The following is a 12,987-nucleotide window of genomic DNA, read 5'->3' on the forward strand; positions in this document are numbered from 1 at the left end:
TACCATGGGTATCTTTAATGGATGCACGTAGACTGGCCGCTGAGAACTGGGATTCTTTTCACGTGGCTCTAGATAACCATGCAAACCAGTGCCTTAAGGAGAGGCAAGTCCCAGTAGGGAAAGAAGAAAATAGTAAAAAGTTACCAATTGTGTACTTTTAGGCTACATTCTTCTAGCTGGCTAATTTTCTTCAGCATCATGCACACAATTTGGGTCCTTAATCCTTAGTCTGTGTTACTCTATGACTAAACAATTTGGGATTTGATAAATGGAGCATTTCCTGTGCAGAGAAAGTGTGCGCGGCGAAAATCTACATTTGAAGATCTCTACATATCAGTAGCATAATTTGGAGATTTTCGAGCAAGCTCATTTGTTGTCTGACATTAGCTGACCAAATAAATTATTTCTCTAGAAAGTTGCATACATATATTTTGTAAAAGGTTACAATTTAGTGATGTTTACTGTTAATACAATCCAAACTAGTTGAAGTTGAAACCAAGGGACAGAGTTCTTTTTGAGGGTTTATTGGATTTATTTAGTTTATAGAATCCCTGCAGTGCAGAAGGAGGCCATTCAGCCCATCAAAGCTGCATCAACTCTTCAAAAGGACGCCAAATCTCCCCACTTCCTCAATCCCCATAATCCTGCACATTTACCATGGCTAAGCCTCCTAACCTACACATTCCTGAACACATAAGGGGCAATTTAGCATAACCAATCCATTAACCTGCACATCTTTGGACTGTGCGAGGAAACCAAGGCATCCAGAGGAAACACATGCAGACATGGGGAGAAGATGCAAGTTCCACACAGACATACACCCAAGGCCAAAATTGAACTCGGGTCCCTAGCACTGTGGGAAAGCAGTGCTAACCATTTTGTGACTGTGCCGCCCTAGTCTCTCCTTCCACACCGATGGCCAGCCATTCCCTATTTTAAATTTTATTCCTTCCTGAGAGTTACAAAGCCATTACGCAAGCCTCTAATCCATCTCCTTGCTTGCTCCAAAGACCAATTCAAATTCAGACTTAGTCCAATTTGTGGCCCCCAGAAGAGACATAATGAATCCAAGCTAAAAAGTACAGATGTTACACCTGATCTTGGGCTTGATCCAATATTTGACCTTAGCCAAAAGTTATTTTCAAAAAGAAAATTCAAATCTCACCATCTCCCATGATGGAATTCAAACCCAGGTCACCAGAGCATCACCCTGGGTATCTGGATTATCAGTCCACTGACAATACCACTATGACACCTGCCATGGATTAGCCATGGTAAATGGGTGGGGTTATGGGGATTGAGGGGGTGCAGAAGGGCCTGGTGTCCTTTCGAGGAGTTGATGCAGCTTCGAAGGGCTGAATGGCCTCCTTCTGCACTATAGGGCTTCTAAGAAACTAAACAAATCCAATAAACTCTCTCAGTGCTAAGTATTTAATTAAGCAATACCCTTTGTGTCCTAACCATATAATTAACATGCTACTAACATTATACATGTTATCTAATATATCACAATGACAGATTCTGTATATTTAATGTAAATCTCAATATTGGAAGATAGGGTAAACTTTACTAATAAACTAATCTGTTTGCTTCAAAATTTCAAGACAAATGGACAAATTCTTCGCTGGCATTCTACATTTAAACAATATAGGTTTCTTGAGGCACAAACCAATTTCAGAATAGGATGCCATTGGGCCTTCTCAAAACAATTGGAGATGGGCCAATAATGTAGTCTCACCAGTGTCCCAATAAAAAAAAATTAAAAATGATGTACCTTGTGTTAACATTATAAGTTAGCAGAAAAAGTACTTATTTGCATAATTACCCTCTCAGTTATATCCCACCATTGTGTGAATGGTATTAATATTCTGTATATATTTCACTAAAATCACAGTCTTCTGCAAATGATCGGACTTGTTGCCATGTTGATCTGTTTCATTTTGCACAATAGGTTGCTCTGCAACTAAGATTTTCACACTGTGAATTATTAACATTAAGCAATAATGAATGAATTTTAAAAGTATATTCAAAGCAACAAAATTTACATTTTGGATGCTTTTTAACATTAAGATGAATATGATCTTGTTTCCACTTTTTAGACCTGCATACAATCAATCATGAGACTCAAAAGACAACCAAGCTTTTTAATATGCTACATAATACTGCTGTGGCTTCTTCTGACTCTGGAGCCTGTCAGCAGTATATCAAGTGAAGAAGAGTTGGTGATCTCCACTCATCAAGGAAAAATAAAAGGAATTTCATTAAATGTCCTTTCGGGTTCAGTCACTGCTTTCCTGGGTATACCGTATGCAGAACCTCCCATTGCTGAACTTCGATTTAAGAAACCAGAACCTCGAAGACCTTGGGCTGGGCTGTGGAATGCAAACAAATACCCAAATACATGTTATCAGTATATCAGCAGCTCTTCCTCTGGTTCCTCCTGGGAGGAAATGTGGAACCCTAACACAAAACTTAGTGAAGATTGTCTATACATTAACATGTGGGTTCCATCACCAAGACCAAACAAAGCGGATGTTATGGTATGGATTTATGGTGGGGGCTTTGCTTCAGGTACCTCTTCCCTAGCAGTTTATGATGGAAGATATCTAGCTTATGCGGAAAATGTAATTGTAGTTTCTATGAATTACAGATTAGGTGCTTTAGGTTTCCTAGCTTTGCCTGGTAGCCATGATATTCCTGGGAATATGGGATTATTTGACCAACGTTTAGCACTTAAATGGGTTCAGAATAATATAGTAGCATTTGGAGGGAATCCCAGAAGTGTGACCTTGTTTGGAGAGAGTGCAGGAGCAGCTTCAGTGCATCTGCATATTCTTTCAGCTGAAAGCCATTCTCTGTTTACAAGAGCCATAATGCAAAGTGGTTCTTCAAATGCTCCCTGGGCTGTTTTACAAGTTTCTGAGGCAAAACGTAGGGCTGTAATTTTGGCGAGCCGCCTTGAATGCCCTTATAGAAATGATACAGAGCTAGTGAGTTGTCTTCGTGGTAAACATCCCCAAGAAATAGTAGACAAGAGTCTAGGAATCTTAACGGATAATCTTTTATCTGGATGTGTTTTTATACCTGTAATTGATGGGGATTTTCTCACTGACCATCCTGAAGAATTAATTCAAACGGGAAACTTTAAACAGCTCCAAATCTTAGCAGGTGTCAACAAACATGAAGGGAGCTACTTTTTGCTGTATGAGGCTCCAGGCTTCAGAAAAGATACAGACAGTCTCATTACTCGTGAAGAATTCCTTCAGGGTGTAAAGATGTCATTTCCTGAAGCTGGTGATATTGGACTAGAGGCTATTGTTTTCCAATATACAGATTGGACAGATGAAAACAATGCAACGAAGAATCGTGATGCTTTGATTGATGTGGCTGGAGACTGCAATTTTATATGTCCGCTGATGGATTTTGCTAATAAGTTTGCTGAATATGGAAATACTGCCTATGTTTATTTGTTTGATCATCGTGCATCTAATGCAGAATGGCCTAGATGGATGGGAGTTATGCATGGCTATGAGATTGAATTTGTGTTTGGAATTCCTCTTGAAAAATGGCCCAATTACACATTGGCAGAGCAAACACTCAGCAAAAATATGATGCACTACTGGGCAAATTTTGCAAAAACGGGGTAAGTCATCAGTTTGCACAAGCTATATGCATGTGACTTCATGTGTAACTACAGTGTTGCTTAAATTGTTGTATTTTCGCTCTTATGCACTGAGATTGTGCTTTAATATGCACAGTACCAATTTGTAACACGGAACACAATTGTAATGCGTGGAACTGGGATCACTTTGTTCCATTCTTATTAACAGAATAACCATCAATAATTGAACCATCTTCCTATTTCTTGATGCACTATCTTTGATGACCCACAAGGATGTTTCTCATCTATATACTACCTCTCAATGACATTATCCAAAAGCACACCAATTTCCACATGTAAGCTTCTTTTCCCCCCCCTTTTTTAATCGTACGGTCTTTGCCAGTTGCCATACCTGATTATGGCTATGAGGAATTTCATTTTGCAGTCAAAATACCATACTTTTTGTTATGATAGAGTGGATATATGTATATGACAATTCAGAGCACAGAATTAAAGGTTGACATGGTTGCATTGCACACATAACCAGATCAATCGCTCACACACATAACTGGATCATATACAGATGGACCATGCTTGCAGATAAACTCACTAACGACCCTACAAGGGTTAAGGCCTTTGACACTACTGCTTTTTGAAATATCAGGAAAACTTATTATCCTGCCTTTTATTAATGTTTTGGAAATTGTGTTCCAGTTAAAAAAATTATGGTTGTTCTGAGATATTCATATTGTGTTATTTATTTTTGGTAACAGATGGATTAACTTTTTTTCCCCCTATTATTTCAAAGTAACCCAAATGAACCCAAAATACAAGGAATGAAGTGGCCTGAATACACACAATTAGAGCAAAAGTATATAACTTTAAACACTGAAGAACCAAGAATTTATATGAAACACCGTGCTCAGCAATGTGCCTTCTGGAATCAGTTTCTCCCCAAACTCCTTCAAAGGACAGGTATGAAAGACTAATTCCAAAACATAATTTGATATTAAATTATTCTTTTGTGGAACATCGCTGCCTTAAACCTCTGCAACTGCAAGCCCAAAATGTGTAGGTACACCTACAGCACTGTTAGAGATGGAATCACAGGATTTTGACCCAGTGATAATAAAGATGTGGCAATGTAATTGCATGTCAGAATTGTGTGAGAAGCCTGGAGAGGAACTTGTGAGTGGTGGTATTCCCAATAGCTGCCTGTTCTTTTCCTCCAAGATAGTAGAGTTTGCAGATTTGGAAACATAGAAACAAAAAAAATAGGAGCAGGAGGAGGCCATTTGGCCTTTTGACCCTGCTCCACCATTCATTACGATCATGGCTGATCATCCAACTCAATAGCCTAATCCTACTTTTCTCTATAACCTTTGATCCCATTCACACCAAGTACTATATCCAGCTGCCTCTTGAATACATTCAATGTTTTGGCATCAAATGCTTCCTGTGATAACGAATTCCAAAGGCTCACCATTCTTTGGGCGAATAAATGTCTCCTCACCTCTGTCCTAAATGGTCTCCCCTGAATCCTCAGACTGTGACCCCTAGTTCTGGACTCCCCCACCATCGGAAATATAAGACCATAAGACATTGAAGCACAATTAGGCCACTTTGCCCATCAAGTCTGCTCCACCATTCAATCATGGCTGATATTTTTCTCATTCCCATTCTCCTGCCTTTTCCCCATAACCCGTGACCCCCTCATTAATCAAGAACCTATCTTCCTCTGTCTTAAAGGCACTAAATGACCTGGCCTCTACAGCATTCTGCAGCAAACAGTTCCACAGATTCACCGCTCTCTGGCTGAAGAAATTCCTCTTCATTTCTGTTTTAAAGGATCGTCCCTTTAGCCTAGGTTGTGCCCTGTGGTTCTAGTTTTTCCCTACAAGTGGAAACATCCTCCCTACGCCCAATCTGTCCAGGCCTCACAGTACCCTGTAAGTTTTAGTAAGATTCCCTCCCCCCCATCCTAAACTTCAACAAGTACAGACCCAGAGTCCTCAAACGTTCTTCATATGACAAGCTCTTCATTCCAGTCATCATTCTTGTGAATTTCCTCTGAACCCTTTCCAAGGCCAGCATATCCTTCCTTAGATATGGGGCCTGAAACTGCTCACAGTACTCCAAATAGGGTCTGACCACAACCTTATACAGCCTCAGAAGTACATCGCTGCTTTTGTATTCTAGCTCTCCCGCCATGAATGGTAACTGTCCTCCCTGCATCTGCCCTGTCTAGTCCTGTTAGAATTTTATAAGTCTTTACGAGAGTGTCCCTCATTCATCTGAACTCCAGTGAAGACAATCCTAATATAGTCAATGTTTCCTCATACATTAGTCCCGCCATCCCTGGCGTCAGCCTGGTAAACCTTTGCTGCACTCCCTCAAGAGCAAGAACATCCTTCCTCAGACAACATGTCCAAAATTACACACAATACTCTCGGTATGGCCTCTCTAAGGCTCTGTATAATAGCAACAACACATTCCTGCTCCTGTACTTAAAAACCTGTCACAGTGAAGGCCAACATGCCATTTGCCACCTTTACTGCCTGCTGCACCTGCATGCTTAGCTTCAGTGACTGGTGCGCAACAACACCCAGGTCCCGCTGTACACTCCTTTCCCAATTTACAGCCATTCAGGTAGTAATCTGTCTTCTTGTTTTTGCTTCCAAAATGAATAATCTCACATTTATCCAAATTATACTGCATCTTCCATTGATTTGCCCACTCACCCAACCTGTCTAGATTATTCTGAAAGATCTCTGCATTCTTGTCACAGTTCACCCTCCCACCCAACTTGGTATCATTTGCAAACTTTGAAATGTTACATTTTGTTTCCTCATCCAAATCATTGATGTACATTATGAATAGCTGGGGTCCCAGCACTGATCCCCATGGCACCCCACTAGTTACAGCCTGCCAATTTGAAAAGCACCCATAAATTCCTATTCTTTGTTTCCTCTCTGCCATCCAGTTTTCTATTCATCTCAATACATTTCCCCCAATCTCATGCGCTTTAATCTTGCACGATAATCTCTTGTGCGGGACTTCGTCAAATGCTTTTTGAAAGTCCAAATATACCACATGGACTGGCTCCACTTTATCAACTCTACCAGTTATATCTTCAAAGAATTCTAATAGAATTGTCAAGCATATCTCTGTCTGATCCTACCACTGTTTTCTAAATGCTTTGCTATGAAGTCCTTGATGATGGATTCGATCATTTTCGCCAATACCGATGTTAAGCTTATTGGTCTGTACTTCCCTGTTTTCTCTCCACTCCCCTTTTTGACATTAGCTACCCTCCAATCTGCATGAACTGTTCCAGAGTCTATACAATCATGGAAGATGACCACCAATTTATCCACTATTTCTAGAGCCACTTCCTTAAATACTCTGAGATGTAAATTATCAGGCCCTGGGAATTTATCCGCCTTTAATGCCATCAATTTTCCCAGCATCATTTCTCTACTAATATTGATGTCCCTCAGTTCTTCCCTGGCACTAAGTTTTGCATTCTCCAACATTTCTGGCATCTGATTTGTCATTACTTTTGTGAAGGCAGAATCAAAATATGTATTCAGTTGCTCAGCCATTTCTTTATTCCCTATAATACATTCCCCCATTTTTGCCTCAGGGCACCTACATTTGTCTTCACCAACCTCTTTCTCTTAACGTATCTGTAGAACTCTTAATGTTGGCCTTTATGTTCCCTGCAAGCTTACTTTCGTATTGTCTTAATCAATCCCTTGGTTTTTTTTTTGCTGAATTTGAAACTGCTCCCAATCCTCAAATTTATTATTTTCCTTGGCCAATCTATATGCTTCTTCCGTAGATCGGATACTCTCTCTAATTTCCTTTGTGAGCCATGGATTGGCCTTCTTACCCATTTTGCTTTTGTGCCAGACAAGAATAAACAGTTACTGCTGTTCCCCCATGCATTCCTTGAATGTTTGCTATTGACTAACAACTGTCATCACTTTAAGTAACTCTCCCCAATCTATCAGGGCCAACTCACGCCTCATATCCTCATAGTTTCCTTTATTAAGAATCAACACCCTAAGCTCCAAATCAATTACTTCTCTCTCCATCTTGATTTAGAAAAAAGTCTATCATATTATGGTCGCTCATCCCCTAAGGGTCTTATACAGCTAGATTGGCAGCAATTCCCTTATCATTACACAGTACCCAATCTAAGATGTCCTGATCTCTGGTTGGTTCCTCCACATATTGGTCAAGAAAACCATCCCTTGTACACTCCAGGAATTCCTCCTCTACGTTATTGTGGCTAATTTGATTTGCCCAATCTATGTGCCGATTAAAATCACCCATGATCACTGATGTTCCCTTATCACATGCATCTCTAATTTCGTGTTTAATGTCATTCCCAACATCACCACTGCAATTTGGGGGTCTATATATGACACCCACTAACGTTTTTTGCCCCTTAGTATTCCTCAACTCTACCCATACAGACTCCACATTATCAGAGCTAATATCCTTTCTCACTATTGTCTTAATTTCCTCTTTTCCAGCAGTGCCATTCCACCACTTTTTTTTCCTTTATGCCTGTCCTTTTGAAATACCTTGGGACATTCAATTCCCACCCTTGGTCACCCTGCAGCCATGTCTCCGTAATCCCAATTACCTCATACACATTTACATCTATCTGCGCAATTAGTCCATCCACTTTATTGCAAATGCTCCTTCTATTAAGTCACAGAGCTTTTAAGCTTGTCTTTTTAACATTGTTTGCTTTGCTCCAATATTTTTCTCTATTGCCCTGTTTGAACTTTGTCCTTGGTTTCTCTGCTATCACTTTTCTTAATCCCTTTTCTACCTTTTGTTTTTGTCCTTGCTCCCTCCTTCCCTGACTCCTACATAGCTTCCCAAGCCCCTGGCGTATTATTTTAAATCCTCCCCAACTGCTGAAGCAAACAGTCCCCCTAGGACATCAGTCTCATTCCTGCCCAGGTGTAACCCATCCAATTTGTGTAGGTCCCACCTCCCCAGAACCGGTCTCAATGCCCAGGAACCTGAAACCCTCCACCTGACACCATCTCTTCAGCTGGGAAGCCAATATTTATCCAGGAAGTTCATGGAAGTCTGGTGAATTGTTGCTCGGCATCTTGTGTACATTACTACTACTGCACGTCAGTGGTGGAGAGAGTGAGTGTTTAAGGTAGATGATGGTGTGCCAATCATTACTTTTGACATAATAAGTATATTTCTTCATGTTTGTGCATGATATAATTATATACTAAATTATTTGTTTTCCTATCAGTTCAATACCACAGACCACCATAAATGTACATGCCTCTTAATTCTTTCGTTCCATTAAGATGCAATTAGAAATTTTATATGAAGGTTTTAGACAAGATTCTAAAATAAATGCAACATAAACTAAATAAAGTTTGGAATATTGTGCCTAATAAGCTTAGACATTTCATTAATAACTATTATTCCGATTCTTGGCCAGACCCTGGGACATAGAGACAGCTCAAGTTAAGGACCAAAAAAATTTTGTTTAGAAATAGGTAAGGTTTGAGATTCAAGACATTTGCTTTTAGAATAAAGCCACAAAATTCTACAAGTTTTGAACAAGCAAACTTCACTATACAAGTTAAGAAAAATAAAACAACTTACAATATGTATTGTATACTCATAACATTCAGGTTAAACATGAGGTACATGTGGTTAACAGACAAACTCTGTCCAAAAACACCACACTACAGACTAATTAACATATGCAACCAAGATAGAGTCCATGGATTTCTCAAGAACACACCCATATCAGTAAACACCAAGTCAGACAATTAAATTGAACCTCTGCCTCATTAGAGATTTCCACCTTCATCTTCAAGGATCGCTCCCTGCTATTCCCTCCAAAGGTTATTCTAACTTGGATGGCTCTGAAAATGATCCATCTTACCGGATTTCAGTCTTGCCTTCCAAAGTTCCTTCTTCCCAGAATACTGAGTACGCTCAAAATGCTAACTTATGAGCGTACTTTCAGATATATGGATATGCCAATCAGAACACAATTATTCCAAAGGGGTATCGTTGTTCAATGGTCCTTGTTATTTAAAGTCTGCTCCCTGCAACTCGTTCTTTTAATTTAACTCAAATAGGACCTGTTTCAGTCCTCCATGTATTTGTTACACGTTGATTGACAGACTGCCTCAAACCAACTGCCACAAGATAGGGCTTTGAGAGCGGGTCATCTGGACTCAACGTCAGCTCTTTTCTCTCCTTACAGATGCTGCCAGACTAGCTGAGATTTTCAGCATTTTCTGTTTTGGTTTCAGATTCCTGCATCTGCAGTAATTTGTTTTTAGCCACAAGGTTGATTAACCCTTGAATGATGTGGGAACTTACCGAAATACTTGCAACAGATCCAACCCTTGTTACTAAACTGGAACCAATGTAACAAGCATGTCCATTGAATGTTACCATCTCTGAAGACTCTCAATTTAACAGGAACATACAGAAACACAATAAAATTGAACATATTGCACAGATTACAAATGTGAAAGGAGACAAACTAGTTTAGTTTTAATAATGGGTAATTGATAATATTGCTACATTTTGTTACTTCCATGATTCAAGTACCAATTATTTCAGAAATTAACACATCACATTCATAATTAAGTGCAATTAGTATCACAAATTTTATTAAATATGCCAACTAATTAGAAAACATCTAAGTTATGTCTGCCTTCCTAAATTTTCATGAAACTTTTGGAACCTTTTTCGTTTAGACCAACTAAGATGCAACTCCCCATTTTTCAAACAATTAACTCATTTTCACTGCCTAACCCCCTCCACTAGTACTGCAGCATCAGAGTTTAAAGCTGGCAAAGAGTGGATTTCATCCTGCTGGCAGGAGTCCATCTGTGAGCCTGCAGTGGTTTGACACATTTCTGAGAAATGATTAGGTGTGTGTGTGTGTGTGTGTGTGTGTGTGTGTCTGCACGCGTACAGATTTCTCTTTTAATACTCAGCTGATTACCCGCTGAAATTTTAGATAAATAGATAACTGTTTCCACAATTCATCCCCTACAAAATGAAATTTATAATTGAAAAGATTGTAGCAAAAACATTAAGATATTTTAATAAAACATTGTTCGATCTTCCACTTGCATGGAGGATCAACATATCATGTTGATCATTGTCGATAATTACAAAACACTGCAACTGATCCTTGTGTGCAACTGGAGGATAAAGAATGTTATTTACTTATTACTTCTGTTTCAATTAGAATAATTATTGTTAAAAATTCACGCATGATAAAAATGTCATGTGAAAAATTATTAATGGAAATCAACTTAAAGTGGCCAAGCATAAGTTGACCCCAACAATAAGTTAACCATTTTAGCTGATGGTTAATGTTGGAGGTCCTGCTGTACCAGATTTTGTACTCATTTTAGTATATCTTGAAAAGGTCATTCACTCATGGTTTCCCTTCCTACAAATTTGTGCAGCTCAGGTTACCCATGCTTTATACTGGTCAGTTTAGCTCTGTATTTTTGGCTGTTTTGAAGTGGAGTACGAACTTATGATAAACAGTGAAGCAAATAAAGCTAATATTTGTTCTGCTTTGTTTTTGTCTTTGTGACCTTATTTCCATTTTTAGAATAATGATGAGAAATGTGCCAGGAATCTTGCGCACTAAGTGCACATTAATATCAGTTCCAAGCTAGAGATATTTATACAAGTAATTTGACACGACCAAAAAAGGATAAATTCCATAATCCAGCAACATATTTCTTTGCTATTATGTTCAGAAACAAAATTAGCTCACAGGGCTTTATGCCGACATGCCGGTATCAGTGGCAAATGCAGTAGACTTTCAAAAATTAGCATAGTGCAGCTTGTGACAATAAACTTGTTTTAATTAAAATATCTTGTGCTGCTAAAACTTTATAACTTTGCTCAGTGTTGTAAATGTTTTAACCAGTGATTATAATCTCTTTTCAAGACCGGTACTGTATTTTAAATTAAGATCCTTATTGTGAACTGCCACTTAAAAGGATGAATTATGAATTGCATTTTTATTTCCAGAACACATGGATGAAACAGAACAACAGTGGAAGCAGGAATTCCATCGATGGAACTCTTACATGTTAGATTGGAAAAGTAAATTCAATGCTTATAACAGAAAAAAAGATAATTGTACAAGTGCTTAAGAAACATGATTTATCTCTGCAAAGTTATACAGTTTCATTATGTGACAAATGGACAAGGCTGTATTTGGCTGAAATACGTACTCTCTCTTCAGTGGTAAAATTATGAACTCCCAAGTGCAAAACATGTTATACAGCATCTGTATGGCAACTAATATGTCATGATGTGGAGATGTCAGCGTAGGACTGGGATAAACATAATAAGAAGTCTCATAACACCAGGTTAAAGTCCAACAGGTTTATTTGATAGCACAAGCCACTAGCTTTTGGCCCATCAGGTGAGTGGGATTTCAGTTCACAAACAAGGCGTATAAAGACATAAACTCAATTTACAAAATAATGGTTGGAATGCGAGTCTTTACAAGTAATCAAGTCTTAAAGGTACAGACAGTGTGAGTGGAGAGAGGGTTAAGTCCAGATTAAAAAATGTGTATTGTCTCCAGCCAGGACAGTTGGTGAGATTTTGCAAGCCCCGGCCAGTCATGGGGGTTACAGATTGCGTGATATGAACCCAAGATCCCGGTTGAGGCCGTCCGCATGTGTGCGGAACTTGGCTATCAGTCTCTGCTCAGCGACTCTGCGTTGTCATGTGTCATGTCAGCGGACACAGGTATTCGGCCTCTGATCTTCAGGTAAGCATTCTCCAAAACAGCTTTCATGACACACGACAATATCCTGACTGGAGACGAAACACATCTCTTTAACCTGTACTTAAACTCTTTCCACTCACATTGTCTGTACCTCTAAAGACTTGCATTCCAATCATTATTTTGTAAATTGAGTTTGTGTCTTTGTATGCCCTGTTTGGAACAGAACTCCCACTCACCTGATGAAGGAGCAGTGCTCCAAAAGCTAGTGGCTTGTGCTACCAAGTAAACCAGTTGGATTTTAACCTGGTGTTGTGAGATTTCTTACAACTAATATGTCACAATTTATAAGTTGCATTATGTGCAAGTGCCCAACTATCACTTCCAGGACCACTGCAAAAATTGTAATATTTCGTCCAACACTTCTTTAAAATCTATCTCATTATTTTCTCAATCCACATGTCCTGATTGTTTACATTTCATTCTCTCTAGTAATTTTGTCATTCAGCTTTTATCCTGTTTCCTGGTTTCCATTTTACTTGGAATGTACTTACACCTCAGCTTGAATCTTTCACCTCCTATGTATCAACAGCTGATGTAGAGT

The 12,987-nt window shown here is 39.0% G+C and overlaps 1 protein-coding gene across 2 annotated transcripts in view; it reads left to right on the forward strand.

Moving 5' to 3' along the window:
- LOC145341439 (cholinesterase-like) overlaps nt 1-12,031 on the forward strand; it is a 28,673-nt gene extending 16,642 nt beyond the window's left edge. The window contains exons 2-5 of one of the 2 annotated variants that reach the window (XM_080186390.1): nt 2,100-2,571; nt 3,334-3,643; nt 4,410-4,576; nt 11,675-12,031. In XM_080186390.1, coding sequence (XP_080042516.1) covers nt 2,118-2,571; nt 3,334-3,643; nt 4,410-4,576; nt 11,675-11,799 — 1,056 coding nt within the window. In that variant the 5' untranslated portion in view covers nt 2,100-2,117 and the 3' untranslated portion in view covers nt 11,800-12,031. Of the gene's footprint in view, nt 1-2,099; nt 3,644-4,409; nt 4,577-11,674 lie in introns of both variants that reach the window. The other variant, XM_080186389.1, reaches the window with a different exon arrangement.
- The last annotated feature ends 956 nt before the right edge of the window (nt 12,032-12,987 follow it).

This window comes from Carcharhinus amblyrhynchos, chromosome 3 (assembly GCF_965287045.1).
Source record: "Carcharhinus amblyrhynchos chromosome 3, sCarAmb.v2.hapA, whole genome shotgun sequence".
Lineage (NCBI taxonomy): Eukaryota > Metazoa > Chordata > Chondrichthyes > Carcharhiniformes > Carcharhinidae > Carcharhinus > Carcharhinus amblyrhynchos.